This window comes from Odontesthes bonariensis, chromosome 15 (assembly GCF_027942865.1).
Source record: "Odontesthes bonariensis isolate fOdoBon6 chromosome 15, fOdoBon6.hap1, whole genome shotgun sequence".
NCBI lineage: Eukaryota > Metazoa > Chordata > Actinopteri > Atheriniformes > Atherinopsidae > Odontesthes > Odontesthes bonariensis.
Genome location: NC_134520.1, coordinates 18,060,223 through 18,083,828, shown reverse-complemented (window position 1 = coordinate 18,083,828; position 23,606 = coordinate 18,060,223). Strand labels below are relative to the sequence as shown.

General features: G+C 42.1%; 1 protein-coding gene across 3 annotated transcripts in view; it reads left to right on the top strand.

The window, feature by feature from the left end:
* agbl4 (AGBL carboxypeptidase 4) overlaps window positions 1–23,606 on the top strand; it is a 305,045-nt gene that overhangs the window by 196,172 nt on the left and 85,267 nt on the right. For all 3 annotated transcript variants that reach the window (XM_075485313.1, XM_075485311.1, XM_075485312.1), the window contains one exon: window positions 875–914. In XM_075485313.1, the coding sequence (XP_075341428.1) occupies window positions 875–914 (40 nt within the window). The remainder of the gene's footprint in view (window positions 1–874; window positions 915–23,606) is intronic.

Below are 23,606 nucleotides of genomic sequence, written 5' to 3'. Positions count from 1 at the left end.
GGAGGGAAGGCTCCATGTCTGTTAAGAGTCTCTTAACTTATCCCTCTCAGCAACTGGTCAGTATAGTCTTTGAATATTGATGATCTCTGTCTCACACACAGATACAACACTTACATGTATACACACACAGACACACAGACCTTTCATCCGTTCCTAGGATGTGAGGATGTTCTTCCCTCGGCGACTGGGAGATGAAGAGGGCTGAGGTGTTGATTACTGCGGTGCTCGTCAGTCACGTGTGTTTGTGTGTGTGTGTGTGTGTGTGTGCCTGCGATTGTGTGTGTATACGTATGTGGAAAGGAAGCAGGTTAAAGAGAGGGGATAAAAACCTAGCATTTTCTCTAGACTCCTTTTCAGCAGCTGGAAAGATCAAGTGTAAAACTGCACACTCCATCAAAACACAAGGTCACACTTACACAGGCTTAAAAACACACACACAGAGCATTTGGGAAAATATGGTGATAAAGAATTCTTCACAGTGGATGTTGAACCAAAACTTGCTTTAAAGGTGGCACGGTTTTCTTAAAGAGGTTATTTCAAGTTTCTGCTTTGGGGAAATACTTGATCTCTCATTTCTTAGTTTCAAGAATACAAAACTTCATCTGACAGAAGTGTTATCAAGATAAATTGTCAGTACAGAATTACACACAGTGGGTCTTACAACAACGCACAAACAAAATTATTTACATGAAGTCCATGTCTCATCGTTAGGCTGCTGATAAAAGTTAGTTACTAGTTTTATTGAGCAAAGTAAATCAATTTCAAACATGTAAGATGGATCGATGGACTGCCTGCAAGAGTTGAATATGAGAATCGATGACGTTATCGATTACTATTTTTTGACATTTATCTTTCTCTGCTCTTTTTCTTCCAGCAACAAAGGCGTCTAGACCTGTTAACCATCACCAACTCTGGTAAGTCCCTGGGATTTTATGCTCTTCCTTCACTGTCAGCTGCGATCGATCCAACCCAGCACCACCTCACCTCAGGAAGAAAAAAAAAAGGCTCAGCGTTGCCCCCATAACAAGCACATTATCAGTACACTTTTTGCATGTTTTGATGTTTATTTGATGATTATTTAATGATAAGGCCGTGAAAATATAACTTCCAACAAGTACAACCTCAGATAAACAATTACACGTCACATATTACACAGCGTCATTATTTATTTAACAAAAGATAAGACACATTGCTAAAGCAGTGAGGGAGAAACTTAAGTACATCCCACAATTCAATAACAGGTAGAGCTGCCTTGCACTATCTTGAAGTAATCATTTGTTTTATGATGACGATGTGTGTGATGTTAACTGTCTCTCACATCATTGTGGACTAATTTCAGTCCACTCTTTCTTTGAGATTTGCATGCATTTGTTTATGCACAGCTTCCTTTAAGTCCTACCAAACTGTTGTCTTTCACTCGTCCTTTGCAACAGCTTAACTCTTCTTTTTCAGTTATTCTGCTGTAGAGTTGCCGGTGTGCTTGGGACGATTGTCCTGCTGCATGACCCAGTTTAGGCCAAGCTTTAGCAGTCCGACAGATGGTCTCATCTTTGACTACTTTGGTATACAGAGGAGTTTATGGTCGACTCAGTTACTTTAAGGTATGCAGTCTGACCTCGGAGGGACCTTCCCACTCTGTGGAAGATTGGCAATTGTTTTTATTGTTTTCCACTTGTGAATAATCTTTCTCACTGTACAATGATGGACTAAATTATTTAAACATGGCATTATAACACACCTGAATGCTCCAGACTGGCAAACCGCCAGAACATGTACTTTTAGAGAGGTGTTCACGCTTACTATGATGATCAACTAATCCAGTGCGTTTGATTAGCAGCACCTGGCTGCTACTTACCCTCTTGATTCCTACGCAGCAGTAAGGGTGCACTTCACACATAACTTCTGCATTTTGGGTTTCTATCGCAGAAATCAGAGTTTCATAATCAGTGTTTCCTTTACAGCATAGGCTGCCATCGATGCTTGGTAAATGCACTTCATACATACTAGGGATGCACCGATACCGATACTGGTATCGGGCCTAAATAGTCTAATATACTCGTACGCATTAAAGTTAACCCATACCAATTGCATGAAGACCGCGATCAGAGGGTGGCTTGTTATTTTTGTTGAATTTTTTTAGATTGGCGGCTAGGGGAGATGTCGAGCCAATCAGGAACAGTGTGGTTAGGCTAGTGAGACCATAACCCTTCTTCCAATTCATTGCATTTCTTTTGTGGTAGAAGTATTGGCATCGGTACTCGATCAGCAAGTACTCAGATCCAAGTATCTTTATCGTATCGGTTTGAAAAAAAGTGGTATCGCTGCATCCCTAATACATACATTTCTACAATGTCAACAGATGAGTGGACAGTAGGAGTGGGCCAGCAAGAACAAACCATACATTTTAAACCATGAGGAGCATGTTCTCGCTGTGGGCTTTCTCTAAAGAAACACGAGCTGTATTCTCACCTTTGTAGATTTTCTTGACTTGATACTTGGGCGCAAAGTCAGCAAAAAAAAGACCATCTGATGCAGACATTTGCTTTAGCCCCTCCAGAATATGTCTTCAGACACATGGCTGAGTAACTGTGCTACTGTACGTTTTGCTACATTGGGTGTGAGAGTGTTTGCTTGCACAAACGGTGCAAATGGTGAAAAAAGTCTACCACGTCAGCATATGACACATTCTCCTTTGTGTGTGTGTGTGTGTAGAAGATGCTCGCCACATCCGGATGTTATAAAACACTCCTGCAACTTTCCGTAACTCTAAGAAACCTGTCCAATGTGAACTCATAAACTGAAACACCTCGTATTCGTGCTCACACACTGAAAACCTTTCCAAAAATGACACGTTTACTCTTCTGACAGTTTCACACTCTTGCTCTCCGATCCTCTCGATGATGGGACCACACATAAATCAACTCCACCTTCGATATAGGCTGACATTGAAGATATGCTGACAACCATGAGCGACCAGTTTTTAAAACAAAAATCCTTTTGTACAGTCTTATGTGAAGGCTGCAGAAGTTTAAAATTCAGCAGTGCGAGCCTTTGTTGAAGATAGAGGATGAAATTTAGGATTTTCAAAATGGATTCATTTAATATGTCGGTTTATCTTTAAGAGGATGTTTTCTTTGTTTTTTTTTCCTCATTAGTGGACCTCATCTCATTTACATTTGACACACGAGAGCTAAACGCTGGTGCGTAAATTTTGTGCAGAGTAGTTTGAATTGCATCCAAATGCAGCTCATCATGTAGTCAGACCTGCATATGGTGCTCCAAGATTGACTGAATGTGGAATCATGTCACAAAGTAGATGCACTGTTAGAAATCTACGCCAGCCTCTTAGTGAGGCAGCTGTGTGAGCGAGGGATCCACTGAGATAGAGAGCAGGGAGAAATCGAGAGAAACAGATGGCGACGGCATGGAGGATACAGAGACCCATATGTCTAAAGTATCTGGATGATCTAATGTGCTTTGATTAGAATAATGCATATGTGAGGCTCATGGAGACCAAGTTAATTTAGCAGGTTTACATTGCAGCTGTTCCTCAGGTCCTGGGCAGAGGCAAGACTCACCCATGGTCTTCGCTCTTTGACAAAGGGCAACTACAGACGTAGAAAGGGCGAAAAAGATGAGGGGGTGTGAGAGAGACTTCAGAGCAACACCTCTACACCTGATGGCAAAGTGAGATGGGAAAACTTAGCGACTACTTACAGTGTGATATATACTATGTTACCCCTTTCAGACCCACTCCTGTCTGTTAATCTGACAGCAACTGAACCTACTGACTTCATGTTTGAGAGAGCACTTTGGACACTTTTCTGTGAAACGGCATTCTGGCTTCAGATTTTCTTCAGCTATTAATAAAAAAAAAAGGGAAATATGCACTGTCATCTTTTCTTTCCCCAGCTGTAACTGTCTGTTTCTTTTATCAGCTTCCGTCAGGGATTCTTCGTGTCTTTTCTGCATTTTCAGTTATTTCCACGTTTTAGTCGGGTCCTAAAAGACAGCTGGTAAAATCTGTTGTTGTTGTTTATGTGCATTCTATCAGTCAGTGTAGTGCCCTTGTTCCATTGAGTTATTTTCATCATCACCTCACCAAAAAGGAAGATCTTTGCCGGTTGCTTTATTTGTCTTTCTATCCTATTTTTTCCAGAGGGTATTGAGACGGGTATACTCCAAACTGGGTGTGCACATGATGCTCTTATCAAGGCATCCTCACTGTTGACTAGAGAGGAAGTTGAATCCACATCAACCAGATAACTACTGGAGGAAAGCATTGCCTGTTGTGATATATTTTTTTTCATCGGGTAGCCTGAAAATGTCTTGAACTTATCCTGTTAAGGTCAGCCTTTTAATTTCACGTCTGCTTATGTGCAAGACCTGCTTGACGTGACTTTCATCATCTGTACTGGTTCATGAGGGTCCCTGGGGCTCCTCTGGGACCATCTGTGGGCCGACTCTGCATACTCCTGGATTCAAAAAGGTGGCGCACACAGGAGAAAAAAAAGAATACATCAATGCTTGATGGTGCTAAACTCCTGAGACTCATTTGTCTAATTTGAGCCTCCTTGTCCTCTCTGTCCTCTGTACTCCTAATGCGACTCAGAGATCGCTCACAGCGAAATATTTTGAGGGATGTCTCCATCCCTGAAATGCACACAAAGGAGGGAGGAGTGAGGAGAGGAGGTACCGAGGATATATCGGCGTATCGACTGAGACGTTTTTGGCACTTGAGACATCTGAAGTGGGTGTGGCAAGTTATTCCTATGTGATGAATATAATTAAAAGTAGCAATTGAAGCACTTTTACAAACAGATTTAATGTCCCTATGATGAAAGTTATCAAAAACATCTCTGTGCTGCCACAAAATGATGGATGATTAAATAATGAAGCTGTCACACATCAATTTTAATAGACGTCAGTTTTAAGATAATGGCTCTGAATCAACGATGTCTCATTTTTGATGAATGCCTATCATCTTGCCTTCCCTCCTCGTGTCTGTCCTCGCCTCCTTTGCCCGCCTCTGATGGGAGGGGCTAAGACACAAACAGAAGAGTTGAATGGCGGAACTGAGTTTCAGCAAATTGGGAAATGAAAGAAGGGGTTGTTGAGAAATTGCGATAGTCTTCTTCTTCCTCTAGGTAAACAAGCTTGTGGGCACATTACTACCACCCACTGGACTGAATGATAACAGTGTTCATTGATTAACGCACATGTGCGAATAGGTTCAGCGGAGCTGACCCAAATTTTCATATGATTAGAGATGAACAGTGGATGTGGAACCCGTAAACTGTTCCTTTGAGTAAATCTTAAAACTCTTTTGGCACATGCTTGGTACAGTAGAACCTGACATTTTCCGGGGTCAGTTTTCACCTTCAGAGGGAACCTACAGGAGACAGAATTAGCTTTTAAACATTTCTCTGTGAAAGGCTTCTTCCTCAGCCTGGAGTAAAGCTCAGTGTGTGTGCTGAGTAAATGATTGCAGGTCATTATTCAGCCTGTTGTTATATGTGGCCTTGAAGAAAGGTCTATTATATTCTTAACTTGGCAGACATATTTTATCCTGCTCTACTGCTTATTACTATTCATAATAGGGGAGCGACAAGCACTCATACACACATACACATACATGTACACACATACACACTGAACATGGTGAAGGTTATTATGGTGGCTGTTTTGGGAGCAAGTGATGCTTTCAGATGAGTGCTTCTGATAGGGAAACACAGGCAGGACACCCTCTCCTTTTACCAGCAAATTAAAGGAGTTTCCGCTCCTTCGCTCCCTTTCTTCCTGTCATCCGCACACCTGTCTCCCTCACTGCAGTTAATGCTTCACTCTGCTCATTTAGCTCACCAGCACTCTCGTTACCGCTGTTTTTTATTGATGATCTTATTTGATCGCGTTGCTGTTGCCATGTTATTTTCGCCCCGTTGTGTTGTATTTTTCCCTCCTTTCTCTAGCTATCACTTCTCATCATCTTGTCTCCACTGCATGGACAGCAGGCAGAATCGCAGGGTGCGAACAAACTAATAGGCTCAAGTAAAGTTATAACATATAGTCTAAAGTCTGCAATGAAATCCCCCCCAAATGTGTAAATAAGTCTAACATACCACTAACTGCCTCCCATTGTTGTGTAAAGAAGCCTAATTATGGAGCAGTGTCCCTGCCAGCACCCTGTGTGTACAATCTGTACACACAGGATATTCTGCAGGCCAGAAACTCTCAGTGGGTTTACATGATGAGATTAATTCGATTATAGCTATAGTTGGGTTATGCTCCTTATTTGAGCAAGGGTAATTATCCTTGGATATATGGCGGTGAATGAATCGGATCAGAGGCACAAAGCGTGTCATACCCCGGCACGATAGGTGGCGCTGTACCCATTTCAAGAATTGCTAATAGAGCCACTTCCGGTTGACCGCTTCACCACCAACAACAACAACAAACTCAGGCATTCGAGAAAATGGCAAAGGAAGAGCCAGATGAAGCTATGTCCCTCTACATTTCGTTTGTGGTGAGCATGCTTATTGCACAAACGCGATGCACAACTGCGCATTCTCCATCGCGTTGTTTTTTTCTTTCCGACGGCGGCGACAACAACAGTGATATCATCTCTTCCAACTTCCGGTTCACGACCCCGGGAAAAAATCTTGAGCATGCGCAGAACGCAAAGTCTGATTCACCACGTGCTTCACCGTCTACAAGCACGTTTAGTGTGACTTTCAACCGCGTTATCTCGGGGTCTTAATCCGATCGCGAGTAATCTGATCCGATCCAATTTCTTGTCCAATTAAGGTGTATACATGAACTTAATAACTCAGTCTTATTGTAATTTAGCCAATAATCCGATCCTTTCAGTGCCATGTAACCCCACTGTGGGATGTGCCTTTCTGGAAGAATCACTGGCCATAAAAGGCACATATATTTGCCATTTTTCCACTATCCACTAACATTAGTAACAAAAACCGTGCTGGCATTTGACAATGGCATAAGACAAATTGTCCCAGGTCAGATGAGGAGGAAGACACGATGCATGTCAACCCCCCTTGTAATAAAAAACCAAAAAGTCGCAGATGTGGGCATAACGCCTGGATCCACAGAGAAGGCGAAAGATGGCACTGTGTGGTTCCACCACAAAGTTGGAGATTTTTCTGTTCATGAAACTCCACAGACAGAATTCAATGGATCTGGAGGGCCAACAGAGTTTGCAACACGCATAATCCCCAGTCGCCTTCAAAGCTTCTTGTCTTTGTTGGATATCAGCATGTTGTTGACCATCAGAGACTGCACAGTCCAGGAGGGCCGTAGAACAAATCCCAGCTGGCAAACGAGTGTCTTCGAGCCGATGGCGTTCCCCCCAATCCTTTGTTGAAGGGGGCTGCCAAGGGCTACATTGGTGCCATGCGATTCACGTGGGCCAATAGATTTGGAAACCCAGATATCAAAGCCATAATGCCCTGTAACCGCTTTCTTGAAATTAAGTGGTACCTTCGCCTCGACAACAAGGACACCAGCAAAGAGCGCATACAAACAGACAAATTTGCAGCAATTTCAGACATCCAGCAGCGGTTCGTTCAGAATTGTGTGTCGTCCTACAGTCCAGGGCAACATGTTACCGTGGATGAGCAGTTATTTCCTTCAAAGGTCTGTTGTCCCTTTCTGCAGTGCATTGCATCCAAGCCTGACAATTTTGGAATCAAGTTTTGGATTGCAGCAGATCTGGACACAAAATACATGTGTAATGCCATCCCTTACTTGGGAAAAGATCCCACACGTCCGACGGGAGAGAGGCTGTCAGAGAATGTTGTTTTGAAATTGATGGAACTGTTATAATTTGCTTTGTTCTTAGACATTATGTATTCATATTCTGTATTTTACTAAATAACCCATGTTCCTAGCTTGTACTTTTCCACTCTGCTCATACAACGCAATGTATGTCCTTGAATGGTCCAAGACTTTAAGATGACATAATGGGACAAAATAACTGGGTCAGATAAAGTGTCTCTATTAGGTCAGATAGGTCTGTTACATTAGATACACGCCTAAAACAACACTCACCCACACACGTTGTTTATCACAAGAACATGACAAGGACGGTGGTTGGCCTGCTCATGTCACAATAACTGGCCAATTATAGTCTGTTGAGTGTAAGTAACAACCTCTGTGAGATAAAGGTGAACATAAATATGAATTGTTTCCAGATATCGGAGCTCGGGCTGACGGATTTCCTGCGGGAGCTCGGACACTCCGAGTCCAGCGTCGCCATACTTTACATGTGACCAAAAATAAATACTTTGTTTGACTTAAGATTTCTCCAGCTCGATCTTGGGCTTCCAATGAAAGAATCGGGTTAACAGAACCATTTATGGACCAGGGAAGGACTGTAACTGCAGACAATTTCTTTACCTCTCTGCCTTTGGCTGCAAAACGAATGATGTTGCAGGGGCAGCTTGTAAAGAATAGAAACGCACACACAGTACGTTGGGCTGATCAGAGTTCATTCAAACAGCAGTTTGGCCTTTGTCATTACAGGCAGCAACCTCAGTGGGGGGTGGAGTGGCTGTTCACAGTACAATGGAGACAGTTAGCACCTTGAGAGGAATACACCATTTTTGCAGGGAGGGGGCATGCAGCAGAAGTGGAAATCTCTGGGCCTGCGAGCTAGAAAAAAAATATAAGGATTTGAAGAAGTATTTACCCCTGCTGTTCGCCTCTGTTTCTAATAGCATTCATTGGCTGCCATAATTCACCCATAAACATGCATTCGCACTCAACAAGTAAATGTAAAATTTAAACGATATTTTAACTTCCTTGCCAATTTAGTAGATTTTTACAGTGGCCTCTTTCACATGTGCCTTTTCAAGGTGCACCTAATGCAGCTATGTTGCGAATCACGTCTTGTGGAAAGGTTTAGAGGCGCTCAGGAGGACGAAGTTGATATGCCTCTGAGCTGGAAAGTAGTAACAGAAGCAAGATGGGCCCACCTCATGTGTCAAGCCGGCGTTGCGAAATCAGCTGAGCGCCGACAACACTGTTGGTTAAAGTTAGACTGTTGACTACTACCAACAGTGCCGTCAACGCTCAGCTGATTCCACAATGCTCGCTAGATGTTGAGCTGATCCGTCTCTGGTTGACGTGTATGAATTACGAGGCGGGATAGCAGCAGCTTAAGAAGGACGTCTTTTTTTTTCGCCTATGAGGCGCAACTGATGTGCGAAAAAGGCTAAGGGTTGGCGTCAACACATTCTGAATCCGATCTCTTTAGACATGCTTATGCTTGGAACTCAGCTCTTGGTGTCAAATTGAGAAAATTAAACAAAGGGTACTCCTGTAGTCAGTTTTCATACTGTAGTGCAGTGTGTTGATTCCACTACATTAGCAACTTGCTGGGAGAGGACTTTAAAAGGCCAGCAGAACCCCTCTTTAAAAGGTGGAAGTGTGACGTGACAGTTGGCTGGTTCAGCCATCTTTAAAGTCCTCCAAACTGTTTGGAAAATGGCAGGTACTTTAAAAAAAAAGACTTGAATGTGAATGGATGAAGCAACTGTCTATCAAAGGCAAGACCAAAGAGATGTGCTGGCATTGTTGATGCCTACCTGAAAACCCGCCTGTAGGACAATGATTGGTCCGAACTTTAGTGTTTCAGACACAAAAGGATAGTTTGGCTCCTGGCAAGACCTCACTGGAATGCAATTGTTCCATAAGTAATTGGAGGGGTAGCCCGACATAAAACCAGAATATTTGAGTTCTATGGCTGTCATTTGTTTTGCACTTGGGATTATTACTGTAACTCTCCCTTTTTATTTTTTTTACATATTTGTTATTAGTCACTCGTGTTAGGTTTACGCAAAGAAAGAACTACTTCAATCCCCCCCCCCCTTTGATTAAGTCAACTGTGGAAATCATTGTTAAACTTGTGGAGGGCATTTCCTTCCCCTTTTGAATATATAAAGTAAACCACAGGAAAATGCTTTTTGCTTTTTTCAGGAAGAATCTGGGATATCATCAAAGCTGGTGGAACTGTCGTACACACAGTGTCATGATTACTTTCCATAAGTGTTTTTTGTATTTTACATGCGCATGAGTCTGATATGCATACACACATTAAGGGGGGAGAGAAAAAAAACTAATAAAGAAAACACCCGGCACCTCTTCCCTCCCTCTTTCTCATTTCACACACACTTGCACACACACTCCCACACACAGACCCACTCAAACCTCACTCGGTCCTCTTTAATTGGACACTTGAGCAGTGCATGACTGCATCTGGCTCCTGTTGAACACAGCCTGACATTTCAGACTGCTGACCTTTCCAGCCCCGCCACAACTAAATAATGATTAGTCCTGGCAACTGTTCCACCACAGTACCGCGCGTGAACACATAACACACTCAGAGGTGCAAACGGCACAAAAAAAGAACAACAAAAGCACGTTGCACTGAAGCCTTTGTCTTTTCACAGTGAGAAAATGGGGTGCAGACATTGATTTGGCCATTGTCATTCTTTTGGCTTATCGATTAGATTGTCCTTTTCCATATCTGCAGTCAGCACCCAATAATGTGTTGTTCCAAATTAACTCTGCTTGCCTCTGTTTAGTTTCTCCTTTCGCCTTTATGCACGCTCAGCATACAGTGGAAAAAAGGTCAATCATATTCATGAGATCTGTGCAGATTTGAGAGGATGGTTGTTTCTTGAGTGCGTGTGTGTGCTACTGTGCCCACACTTTTAGGCCTGTGCACAGAAGCATGCAGCGCGTGTGTCTAAAGCTACGAAGCAGCACGGAGATAATAGGCAGTTCTCAGATCTCTCCTCTGACTTTCTTCTTTTCCACTCTATCACTCCTCTCTTTGTATCTCCATTTCCCTGCTGTCTCTGTCAGAGCGGAATAGAAATGTTCTTCATTAAAGAGCGTCTTTTTACAGATATTCTCCGTGTTTCATGCTTCGCTTTCTCCAGACAATCCATTGAACATGTCTCTGAGGTCAGAGGTCACATTTTGTGCCGTCGGTGTCAGAGTTAAAGATGCACAGATTCCACTTATTGTCTGACTAAGTGAACGTGCTTACATTTGGTTACGCTCCCAATACAGAGCACCCATAGAAGAACTTAACAATCACATCTCAGTTGTAACATTAAGAGCCCACTTCTGTTCTATGAAAGACTGCAGGATGCAGTACATGCTGTTCCAGCAGAACCGCATGTGTTGCTGGAGTCTTTTTATGGCCTGTTTGAACAGCACCTGCTCGTCTTCCAGGCAGAAGAAGAAGGCTAAGGCAGACTGTTTAAATGTACAACTATTTTATGTTTGAACAGCAACACATTAGCAGCACTTCTCCGCGCATATAAAGACCCTCGTTAAAAGCCAGCTCGAGGGCTGGAGTGACGCACAGCAGCTTAGGGAGTCTTAACATCTCTCACGGCCTTGATCATGTTTTGGCGTTGTTCAAGAGCACAACGTGAACACAACCTTTCAGAAAAACACACATCCACCTGCTGGGCAAGGGTGGGAATTCAAATGAAGAAGATCCTCATCACCCTCATCCACTGCGTCGTTAAAATAATGAGAGACATCTGACGGACACTGCTAACATCGCTGGTGAAGAGGAGAACCAACTGCCTCTCCACGTGTTTTTATCAAAAAGCCGATAGTAAAAGAGTTCTTTCTCGTTCTATTTTTCAAAAGTTTAGCAGAAAACACTGTCAACTTTACCTTTGTAATAATCCCTTACCGTTAAATATTTCCAGACTGCTGCTGCCATTGCACCTTCTCTGCTTATGTGGTCAACCAGTCAGAGATTAGCACAGAGATGTAAAATGTGGGTGTATCGTGTAATTTAACAATGAGTAGCGGTACATGAGCACTTCCCCTGACCAGATGATTCTGTATAAAAGTATTTGGGAAGTTGTCGTTTGAAAAAAAAAAAAAAAAACTGAATGAACAACCTGCCTATCATCATTTAACAACAGCTAGCTTCAGTGTTCATCTTTCAGTGTTCTGCACTGATCTTTCTTTATAGCTGCAGTCTGCAGGATTTGTTGTTGTCATACGTAAAGTCCTAATTTTTGGCATTTTAAGAGTTTACATGATCTATCAGAACGCTTGAAGTTGAAAACGGTGACCTCCGTAGTCGCAAAATGCAAGAAATGCTTATTTTTTAACCGAAAAATAAAAAGTTATTCAACTTCCTGTCCCGCCCCATCAAAACACATGAGAACTCGTGCACGTCTACGTGCACGCCAGATGCGTGTACACGACTCCTCATTCATCAACTCACCTGTCATTTGCGATCATGGAAGACACAGTAAGTAGACTAGCCCGTAATGAAGTTCAATAGTCCAGATAAATAAGCGTGGGGACGAGCCTACCTTGTATCGCGCGTGCACAATCGGTGATTGACAGGCAGCAGAGCCCAGCTCGTAACCTGATTGGTTACCTTTTACCGGTCCGGTCTGCAATTTTGTAAACAAACCTGCTGGCTTTGGAGGGACCTAGCGGGACATATAGGGGACCTAGAGAACTCATTTTTTTTTGTATTGGGGTATTTAATGTACTACTTTCAGAATCCCCGGACAGTTCCAGGCATTATGCTTGAAAAAGAGTTGCAGACTGCAGCTTTAATGAAGAAATAGTCTTCAGTTTTCATACAGTGGATGCTTGAAATATTATTCACGCTAACCTCTTTACGAGCCACCATTGCTACCTGTCAGTGCACCTAAAACCCACTCTGGGCTGGCGGTGTATGATGCTAATTGGCTGGTGCCCCTATGCCTTGGCTGCACACAAAGGATCGTGAGCAACGCACCGGACCGAAATAGCCCTTAGTCATAGCAGTGGGAGAACGGCTGCATGTGAATTGAACATCATTTACATGTGGAAGGGAAGTATGCATACAACCATTCAGTATAATTATGGGACTGATTGAATATATTTCACTTTTGGTGTATATTCTAAAAAGAGACACATATTTAAGTTTTTCAGGAGCAGTAGGATGTAGTGACATCTAACATTTAGATGCGGACTACAACTGATTGCATACTCCCCGCCTCGCTCTCCACAACCACGTATGTGCAAGAAATATGAAAAGAGCTCTCTGGTGCCAGTGTTTGATTAGTCCCTTCTGGGCTGCTGTGAAAACATGGTAGCACAACATGATAAAATCCATAAAAAAAAAATAAAAAAACGAGTCATTTGTAGATATAATTGACTCATTATAAGGTTACAAGAACATAACATTTCTTATTTCTACACTAATGAAATCATTGTTATGAATATTGAAAATCTACCAATAAAAAATGCAAATTAGTTTTAGAGTATATTGAAAGTTCAATTTATTCAGCTGCAGTGTAAGGCTTAAACAGCTTTCTGAGGAACCATCCTTTACTAACAGTGTGTGTGTGTGTGTGTGTGTGTGTGTGTGCGTGCGTGCGTGCGTGCGTGCGTGCGTGCGTGCGTGCGTGCGTGCGTGCGTGCGTGCGTGTGTGTGTGTGTGTGCGTGCGTGCGTGCGTGTGTGTATGCAAAGATGGATCGCACAAAACTAAACACTCAAGAACATTTTTGGGGAGGATGGATATGGCACTGATGAAACGAATGTAATTTCAATGAAGGTTCAGTCCAAGTTCGGCAGATGAAGACCTCGTGATATTGAAATTGGCACCAAATGATTAATAAAATTGGACAAAAAAGACTTTTCGCATATGAAAATAGGTTTTCTTACCAGGATCGCGTTTACGGTTGCTGAAAATGCTACGAGGGAGCAGCAGTTAATAAAAACACACCCCATTAGGAATATAGGGAGCAGAGGAAAGTAGTTTGGCTGTTGATAGTTGCTGCAAAGAGTTCTGCCATCGGCAACAAGTTTGCTGTCTGTTGCCTACCGAATTTATTACTCTCAACTAAATCAAGTGAACCACTGAAACTGAAAAGAAACCGAAAAGTGAGGTAAAGTCTCCTGTGTTTTTTTTTTTTTTTTCAAATTCCTATTTTGTTTATATGCGATGGGGGGGGGGTTTGAATTTCTGTCTCCCGCAAGCTCAGCCTCCTCTCTGAGGAAGCATCCCACTGTCACACCATTTGTATAACACACGCCAAAAAAACACCAGAATTATACTTTGAGGGAATTACTTTGAACAATGTTTTTTTTTCATTGTCAGGTCAGCAGAGTTTTTCTAATTTTGTACAATACACGAGCTCGGTCTTCTGTCAGTTATATAATAGCACCCAGCCAAAATGATAATATTGATGTCATGTAGTCATTTCTTCATAATGGCGCTGCTATTGTTTTGATTAGTCTGTATTTTTCTTGGTCCTTGCAAATTGCACAGGGGGGGTTCTGTCACTGTATCTCTGTAGGAACAGCCAGAAAAACATTTGAATTGGTGCCATTTCAACTTTAATTTTGCGTTCAAACATTAATCTTTCCTTTTCTTACTCTTGCCGATTAATAGAAGTTAACCCCCTTGTGTGTTTCTTTTTTGTTCTGCAGACTTTCATCTGCTGATCTTTATCTGGGACCAATTCCGGACCAATTCCCCTTTGAGTCAGGCTGAAACTTGAGAAATGTACATTTATTCATTAAGCTCTCGTTTCCCTCTCATTTACTCCCATCTTTCCGCGACCACACGTTTTAGAGTTCAGAAACAAAGATCTATTGAAGTAATTGCAGCTTTGTGTGCACACCAGTCTTAAGCACCCTTTAGCCACGCTCACTGCATTTGTCTGAAATGTTAATTATGTCTCTTTAGAGAAGAAAAAAGTATTTAAACTTATTACAAAGTATTTAAAAGCATTTTCTTCCCCAACTGGTAACACCAAAGCAGGATTCAGAAGCCTTACTTTCTGCTGTGCTCATTTTAAGGCTTCAGACCTTCTTGCACATTCCCAGCCCAGCATCGCGTGCTTTCTCAGACAGACGTAAAAGAGAAGACTTGGGGAAGTCGGACAGGACGGTGATCGGTATTTCTAACCAGCTTGGGTTGAAGGTTGAAAGACACCTCTAAATTCAAACAGTAAGGCGCCTCATGATTGCTAATCAGGGCTGCTGTGTATATGAGCTGATGAAATCCTCTGCGTGGCTCGATTAATGCACAGTTATCTGGATTTTTGTGTGCATAGATGCACATAGTTTCGCACCTCTGCAGGGTGGAAGAGAAGGAAAGAAAAAAGCAGAAGAACACTATTTATGAAAGAAATGCTATCAGGCTTCTGTGTAAATGAGCAGCTGTGAAAACAACACTTCCTATTACTTGCCCTAATTATATCCTTTCTTGGAAAATTTGCATATTCTATCTCCCTCCTCCTCGTTATGGGGGACCATGCTTCCATTTTTGTTGAGGGGGGGGGGGGGGGGGCACAAAAAACACATAAAACAAACAAAGAAAGAGATGAAGGAAAAGGGGAGGGATGCGCTGGCCGCCTCATATTGAGTATTTTCCAGTTGATTTTGTTGAAGGCTTCTCAGCAGCGTAGCTAAATAAGCAGCAGCATGCTAATGAATGGAGAACGAGTGTGATAATTTACCAGACAAAGAATGGAGGACTGTGAGAGATAGGATTGAGAGGGAAGGGAGGAGGCAGGGGGAGTCAGGGGCAGCACAACACTGAAAAAACATCGTTAAAAAAAATTTTTTGTCACCAAACAATTATTTGACACCTGTCTCGAGTCTAAGCCTGATGGTTTCTTTTTTAGTCAAGCCTATATTCATAATGCTTAAAGTAAATGTTCCTTCTGTCCTAAATATGGTAATTTCATGCACTGTACACACAGTCAGCCATGTGTCTCATGCTTCTCCATGCAAAACATGGGAGAGAGAGAGAGAGTCCTTAACTCAGAGGACACAAAGATGACAACATACTGTAGACACGCAGACTGTCCATCCTCTTTCTAAAAGGACGATGGTATGGAAGCAGTAAACAGTCTGTGAACAGGCTGTGGGCTCTGAGATTATTTCTTTGTCACCAGCAGAGCCACCAGTGTTGCTAAGCACTACTGTGGAGAAAATCCTCCAAGAGAGGACTGATTGCATTTTTGTTCCAGGGAGCCTTTTGTGTTAGTAGCATAGGGACTAGATAATAGAGGTTGATGCCTCTCGGTCTGTGTGTTATGGCTGGTGGATTGAGTTTTTGCACTCTGTGTATGTGTTAAGAGGGAGGACAGGCAGTCAAACAACCACGGTATCACTATTTGCAACCTCTTGCGTCATCTTTGCTTTGCGGCTCTTAAGGTGATAATTACTGGATTGACTGGCCAGCCTGTTATCATTAAATCTTTTTGAATATATGTCTAAAAATGTTCTAAAAATGTCCCACTGCTAAATTGATCAAATGCCCCAAACTGCTGGTATTTCTATATAGCCAGAAAACCTGGTCTTTCCTGTCCTCGGTCATCAACCTTTTCTAAGTATATGCCTCAGTCCCTCTGCCAGATGTGGGCGTGGAGCATGGAGCATGTAGAACGTTATGTAGACTGCTGTATGTATAATTATGAAAATATGCACATTATTAATTTCTTTAGTTAAAATTCCCCTCACTGCTTTGCTCTCACAGTCAGGCACCAAGTTCAGGTGCAGAACAGCAGCCCTGGTTTGTCCTCCCCACGGTCTCCTCACGGCAGACCTTCAAGTCCTTTTCAATCTAGGAAATTCTTAAGCTCATTACGTGCTGCTGCTGTCTTGTGTATGAGTGTGTGACTTTGTACTGACCTCTATCGGAGACCAAGCAATGATACAAATAGAGTTTTACAAGTCAGGCAAAGAGAAAGATGTTTACTTTTTATGGAAGCATCTTTAAAAATCTGCTGTTCGTGTTTCTGTCGCTGAGGGGAAGAGCAACCTTTTATTAGCAACCTCAGCCGCTAATCTATGTGATTTTGGGGAGTTAGGAGACAAACTGTTTACCCTTTGTCACAATAGCTGGCATTCAACATCTGGACAGCAGAGGAGGTAAATGACCTGTGACATCCTTCTCACAGTCGGAGCAGGAATCCTGAAATATATTTATCATGAGTGAAGCATACCGGTCGTGAGATATTCGACTTTTAGCCAAATTAGTGTCAGATAGTCATGATGTAAGGCCAAAGATATGGACATGATTACACACAAATACTGTACTTTAATACAGATTGAAATAGGTTTGTGTCCCTATGATTTGATCTTGCATACATCTCCACAATGTACTTCAGGTTTTGATTTGCTTGGGAAGACAAAGAGCAGATTCGGCCCTTCAATTTCTTTTAAGTCATAAACACTCAGTGGCATAAACTCGGTTGTACTGAAGAGACGCAGCTCGTTGAACCGAAATGACCACAAACGTAATAAAAAAACAGGAAGTAGAGGCACAAGATAATCTTGTAAGAAAACGGCTGGCCTTTGATGTGCTTTTTTTTAAGACACAGCAGCTGTGCTAACTCTGTATTAAGCTCAGAATAAATATTAACCTCCTCCAAGAGTACAGTAAGCTGCAGCAGTGCTTCAGAGAAGGCATTTGAGATCAGAGACCTTGTGTGTCCTTGACTACAGTGTGTGGCTCTGTGTTTGGCTGCTTGGTGGTCAAATAAAGGCTGTTAGTTGTCAAATCACTTTGCCCCTCAGTATGACCCTGCCCCCATCATCTGGTCCCCACCACACCCCATCCACACAGATGCCCCATCCCCCTACTGAGGAGCGGACTGCTGTTTGGCCCGGGTTTTATCTGCTATTATCTGTCACATGCTGTGCACCTGTGAGCCTGGCCGCCCACTGCATGATGGGTCGTTGTGGTCGCTGGTCCAATCCCCGCGGCTCCCAGCTGTCAGCGACAGCAGCAGTGAGAAGCTCTCCGGCTGCCTCCGCCTCTGTCTGACAGCAGCCCTGGAGGAAAAGGGGAAGAGAAGCACAGGGAAGAGAAGGAAAAGGGGGAAAAATGCCATTAGGATGAGCTGTTTTCCCACACACCAAAGCCTGCCCACCAGCCATGTGCTGCCGCTCACCTGTCTGCCAGATAAGTGGAGATTAGAGGAAAGGAGACGGTGGAGAAGGTATTAGAGGAATTAAAAAAAAAACTCTCTGTGAAACCTGGGGACAGCCTTGATGCTTTTAGGATTTCTTGTGTCGTGTCTGACATTTGATGCAGACGTAGAAAGGGCACAGAGATGAACACTCCACGCTGCTATTACACAGCTGTGCTTTTTAAAAAACATGTTTCTTTTCTTGTTTGTTACCCCATTGTCTGTTCTTTGAATCCCCAAATTATGTTTTCCATCTAGTTTGCAGAGAGTAACAGTCTGGTGACACTAGCAAAATCAATACAGGTGTGCAGCAGGAGGTAAAGTGGCCCTAATGAACTGAATTGACTGGTGCTGAAATATGATCAGTATTTTTCTGGTGGTCATTATGTTCCTCATGAAGAAGATCAATTTTTCTGGGTTGGATGACTGAGTCTGCGCAGCATGATGGCAGGGCCAGCGCTGAAACCCTTCTAAATACTTAATGAAAGATTTATTCACAGGAAGGTTTGCCACTCTATGTCTGTGTGCTTCATGTGTGTGTCTTTCTTTCCTCTCTTTCAGTCAAAGCTCTGTCTTCAGGCCCTGCAGCATGAGTAACTGATGTGCTCGTATGAGGCAGTGCTGTTCATTTCATGGGCTATCACTTTTTAAATTGGTGAATGCCTTCTTCATGGTTGATTAGGAAATCAAGCAGAGCTAATTAAGAGACATAATAAGAGAAAGTCTGGTGAGATGCCTCCAACCAAAATAGAAAAACGGACAGTAAACAGTTGCAATTGATAGTAATAGTGTTGTGACCATAAAGGGCGTTTATGTCTCCCTGCTGGATCTGTCATCTTGGAGCCTGACAGCCATGTTTTCAATGCGCTAGGTGTTAGCCTGTGCTTAGAGCATCAATCCCAAAAGTTCAATATTCGATCCCCTGTTCTGCCTGTCTAATGATGGGTTATGTCTCTCTGCTGGGTCTGAATGCTGCTGCACAGGATGCCTGCCTGTCATGCCAACAGTCATCATGCACACACCTGCACCAGCATCTGTCCATCCTGCAGAATGGCGCAGGTGCTGACTCTTTACATGATGTACATGTAATGTACACACTGAAACGCCGTAAAGTTTTTGTTTCTTTCACTAAACAGTGAAACTTTCCGGTGCTTTTGTCTGTTTCACATACAGTACACGCACGCATTCATTGGTCAGAGGCCAAAAGGGGTTGTTAACTTCAGCCGTCTGTCCATCTGTCTGTAACTCTTTATGATTCCAGGCGCAAGCCTGCAATGATGACGTGTGTACCCGCAGTCTAATTCCATCATCAGCATCATTACTGCTATTATCCCGTGTCTCCCTTTAATGCAGGCTAATGGATGACCAATAAAGATAGATGAGCCTGGCAGTGTGGAGCTAATAGGCAGGACATGATGTCTGGCTTCTGTCCTGACTCGAGCCTTTAGCTGATCCACTTCGCCCACAGATAAAACACCCAAAAATATTATTATTAGTTATCCCTCATTCTTTAAGGATGGTCGGATCATCAGCTGATTAGCATGCCGATAGTTTAGAACAAAATCAGAGCAGACTTTGTGCGCTTGAGTGATTATTGAAAACTGAGCGGTCTGGATTTATTGGATAAATAGCAGCTGTGAATTTAATTCTCTTAACGGGGAAATATCAGCACGCAACAAAGGGCAAAAACAGCATCTTATTGACGTTTTAAGTTTCTCACGTTTCTGAGCATTTTGTATGCGAAGAGGTCATTTCATGTTCAATGAAAAAAATATGCGATCCCTCCTGAAATGACATGCATTTACTTTAAAGCTAAATGTGAATATTTTATTGACAGAAAAAGTTGCTAATAAGTTCTGATGAATGTTAAACTAACTAACTAATCTTTTTAATAAATATCCCAATGCTGCTCTGTCCGTTTTTAGCATTTTATTTATTCAGAATAAATTAAACTGACTTTCATTCCTAGCTGTTACATAATCAGGTAGATATTAAGAATACTATTTGAAAAAAATAACCGCTTCATGCACTTTGTTTGTGAATATAAATGCTTCTACATAAACACGTATTTGTATTTTCCTCAAAACATTGATGTTTCCCTCAACCTAAACAAGTATTTTGGTGCTTAAACCTGCCTGAATCTAACAAATAAGCAACTAAAAAAAGAATACTACAAGAGTTAGAGCAGTCGCATTTTTCCCTCCACTACTTCTGTCATTTCGGTACGTCACGTGTCAGCACGACACACACAGTAATAGAAAAAATGTTGGAAACTCTCTCAGTTCCCCACTAGAAAAACACCCTGCTGTCGACTTGTCAAACTGATTGTTAATATCTATATTTTGTGTGTATTATCAGCAAAAACACTAAAATTAGAGAGTAAGACATTTTGCTCAGTCACAGTAAGGAAACCACATGTGTTAACTAATGTCCGAGAATAGAAGCACAGGTGTCATCAATGAAATCAATAATGGCTTACATCCAAATTAGTAAGGGTCCTCTCTTCTCAAAGACGGGCGTTTGTCATTTAAAGTTTTTTCAGTGGGTGGGCATTGGAAATCGCAAGAGATGATTGGCTAGAATCACTCTTTGTGATAACTTCCCTGCACAGGAACCGGTTCTTATGAGAAAAGTTCATGAAAAAAGTGAAGCTTTTCTGTCATGGTTTGTGTCTTTGCTAAATTTTAGAGAATAAAGCTGCCTTCTTTTTTTCTTGTGTGGTTAAAGCAGACTCATACAAATTATGAATCGATGTCACAAATTTGCACATTAGCGAATTTTCCGCCTCAAAACCTCTTTTCTGTATCGGGACAGAGCTTGCTAGCATCTCAGGTAAGCTAGCGGTAGCATAGCATAGAGGCAGTGTGTCTTCTACTCTCTGTGTTCACATACACTGCATCTTCATGCGGCCACATTCTCAATAAACCTGCTCATTCACATATGTTTCTGTTCCTGTTGTCAAATGGCGAAAAAGTTCTCTGAAAAAAACAAGAGAATGAATAACACCCCATTTTCGATTGCGTACTGGCCCGTACGATTAATTTGATGATTAGATAAGTAAAGCCACTGGAAGTCTCAGCACGAGCGACAATCATGTTAACAGCCCATGCACGCTTATAGTCTTAATGAGCCAATCACGTCTCGCAATTAAAGAACAGCCACAGACTGAAAGAGTGCCACTTCTCTCACTTCCGTTCTACAGAAACCTCGACCTGAATCGAGTTCCAGGATTTGCTGGATCGCTGTTTTGGCTTCTAATAGATACTTAATAGATACATCATTAATGTTAGGAGTTCCACAGCCTCTTCTTGTGATCGCAGTTTCAAATGTCGTCTGAGTAAACCCAGATCTGTGGCAGCTAAATGTTTTTTAATCGTCTGTTTCCGCACTCTCTCTTACACCTGTGCTTTTCCAGCCGCGACATGTCGATATTCCTCTTCGAATAAAGGCCTATTCTCCTTTTTCACTGCAGACATTTTGAGATATCACAGCAGGACATGCACATGTATATTAATGATTACACGATTCCACTTGAGGAGTTCCTTATGCTTGTTCATTGTAATGGTTTACTGGGACACTAAATGGAACCATTGTTTATGATGTTGTTAATGGTAATAATTCCACCTGTGCTTTCCCTGCTGCGACAAGTCGAAATAGCAGCAAGGAAAAGGTTTTGTAAGGACCTGTTGTGGTGAGAAGGTCACAGACATGTCAGTTATGGACATGTCTTTTCACAGCACGTTTGTTATGAGACGGAGATCCAAATCCAAATCCATGTCTGATAGTATGTGAGAGACCCACTTGAAGTAAATGCCGTCATCAGAGAACGCCGGTAAAGTTTAGGCCAGACATCCAAATATCCGCAAATTAGTTGTGAACATGTGGATTTTATTCATTGTGCATACCTCCTTCAAAGTTGTATTCCACCTTCTTGAAGGAGGTATTTCACTTCAATTAGGAACCATATTAAGGACACCTATAGACAAGCATGTGGTGTCCACAGATGTCAGTGTGTGGATCTACAGCTGATGATAACCGAGTCCATAGGCAGAAGTGAGAATACCTGAGTATGTTGACCATGGGAGTTGTTAATAAGTAATACACCACTCGTACATATACCACAGAACAGGTGCACATCACAGCATGTTCATTCAAGCACTGAGAGCTCGTTGAAGCCTGTGCAGAACTGCAGTAAAGCAACTAAAACATAGATATGCGTTATTGGTGCACAGCCTTTTGTCTATATAGTGTTAGCAGTATGGAAAGGACAGAGTTGTTGCTCGTAATGCACACACTTCCCTAGTTCTGGGCCGAAGCCACAGTTTTAATAAAGAAAACTATGTTTTCATCATCTAAAAAAAAAATAAAAAATACTTTCTTGTGCATCATTGTGGGCTACTTCCAAACAGGAAAGATGTTGGCATCGTGATTAAACTCCTTCAGTCTGAAGGAATGAAATAATGCAGAGACTTTTATATGGAGAGGTGTTCTCTTCTAAACAATGTCCTCTTGAAAAACAGAGAAATCCACAAAGTGAGCAGCCTTATGTTTACAAGCATAGCTTTGAGGACAGAAAAGCCATTGAACAGAGGCTTAGATTAACGGTAATCCTCTGTTCGACTTGTTCAGAAGCTGTTCAAATCTCTGGTCTATCACCCACATTCCTGGTTTCGTGTGTGGTATCAGTAGTAGCAGCACATAGATGCGCAAGATAACAATAGCTTAGCTTTGGAAAATCTTTAAAATGACTTTTAGTCCATTTACTTTCAAATGTGGCCAAAATATAACTTCTGAAGTTGTATAGTATTTTTTTTCAGGACTGAATGTTCGACTTGATTCTCAACAGAGAAGATGCAGACTGGTTTCTCAAATAGCTGGCGAATGTAACCCTTCATTTCCACAGAAAACAGCCTAAAATATGTCCCTGATAACTGAAATTAAATGACTCTCGTTATGTTCTCGGAGTGATTGTCATTCAGCACTTTGTCTGTTTGTTTTTAAACTCCCTTGTATACATCTAACAGGCTCCAGGATCGGTTATGCAGCACAGTGAACAAACATTATGAGGAGGTTGGCATTTGAAACAGGAATAATCATAACTAACTAAATGCCTGAAACCACGAAACCAAATATCAGAGAAGCAAAGTAAAAAAAAAGAAAAAAAAAAAAGGGCCCCATACAGTTCTGCATCAGTTACTTTTCAATTACAGCAGCCGAAGCAGAACGAAATTGTTAGTGTCATTTATCGACTGTGGTGCCCTCTATTAGAGTAACAACTGAAAGAAATCCATCCTCTTGTATAAACCACCTTACAATACCAAAGAGTTCATTTTCTGTCAGCTGGCCTTAAGTGTTCCAGGTGTGATGCAAGAAACAGATGGGAAGCATACACCAGGAAACACTTGAAAGGACACAGCGACCAATTCTAGCAGCGCAGATAGTCATCCTGGTGGCTTTTCTCATCGTTCCCTGAAACAATTCCCTTTCTGGACAAAGTTAATAGGTGTCTAAATTGATAAGGCTAATGTATGTGAAGACTGATGTATCATGAACCTTTACACTGGAAGCAATGCTCATAAATACAAATATTGAGCTTATAAATGTTCATTTGTTTACA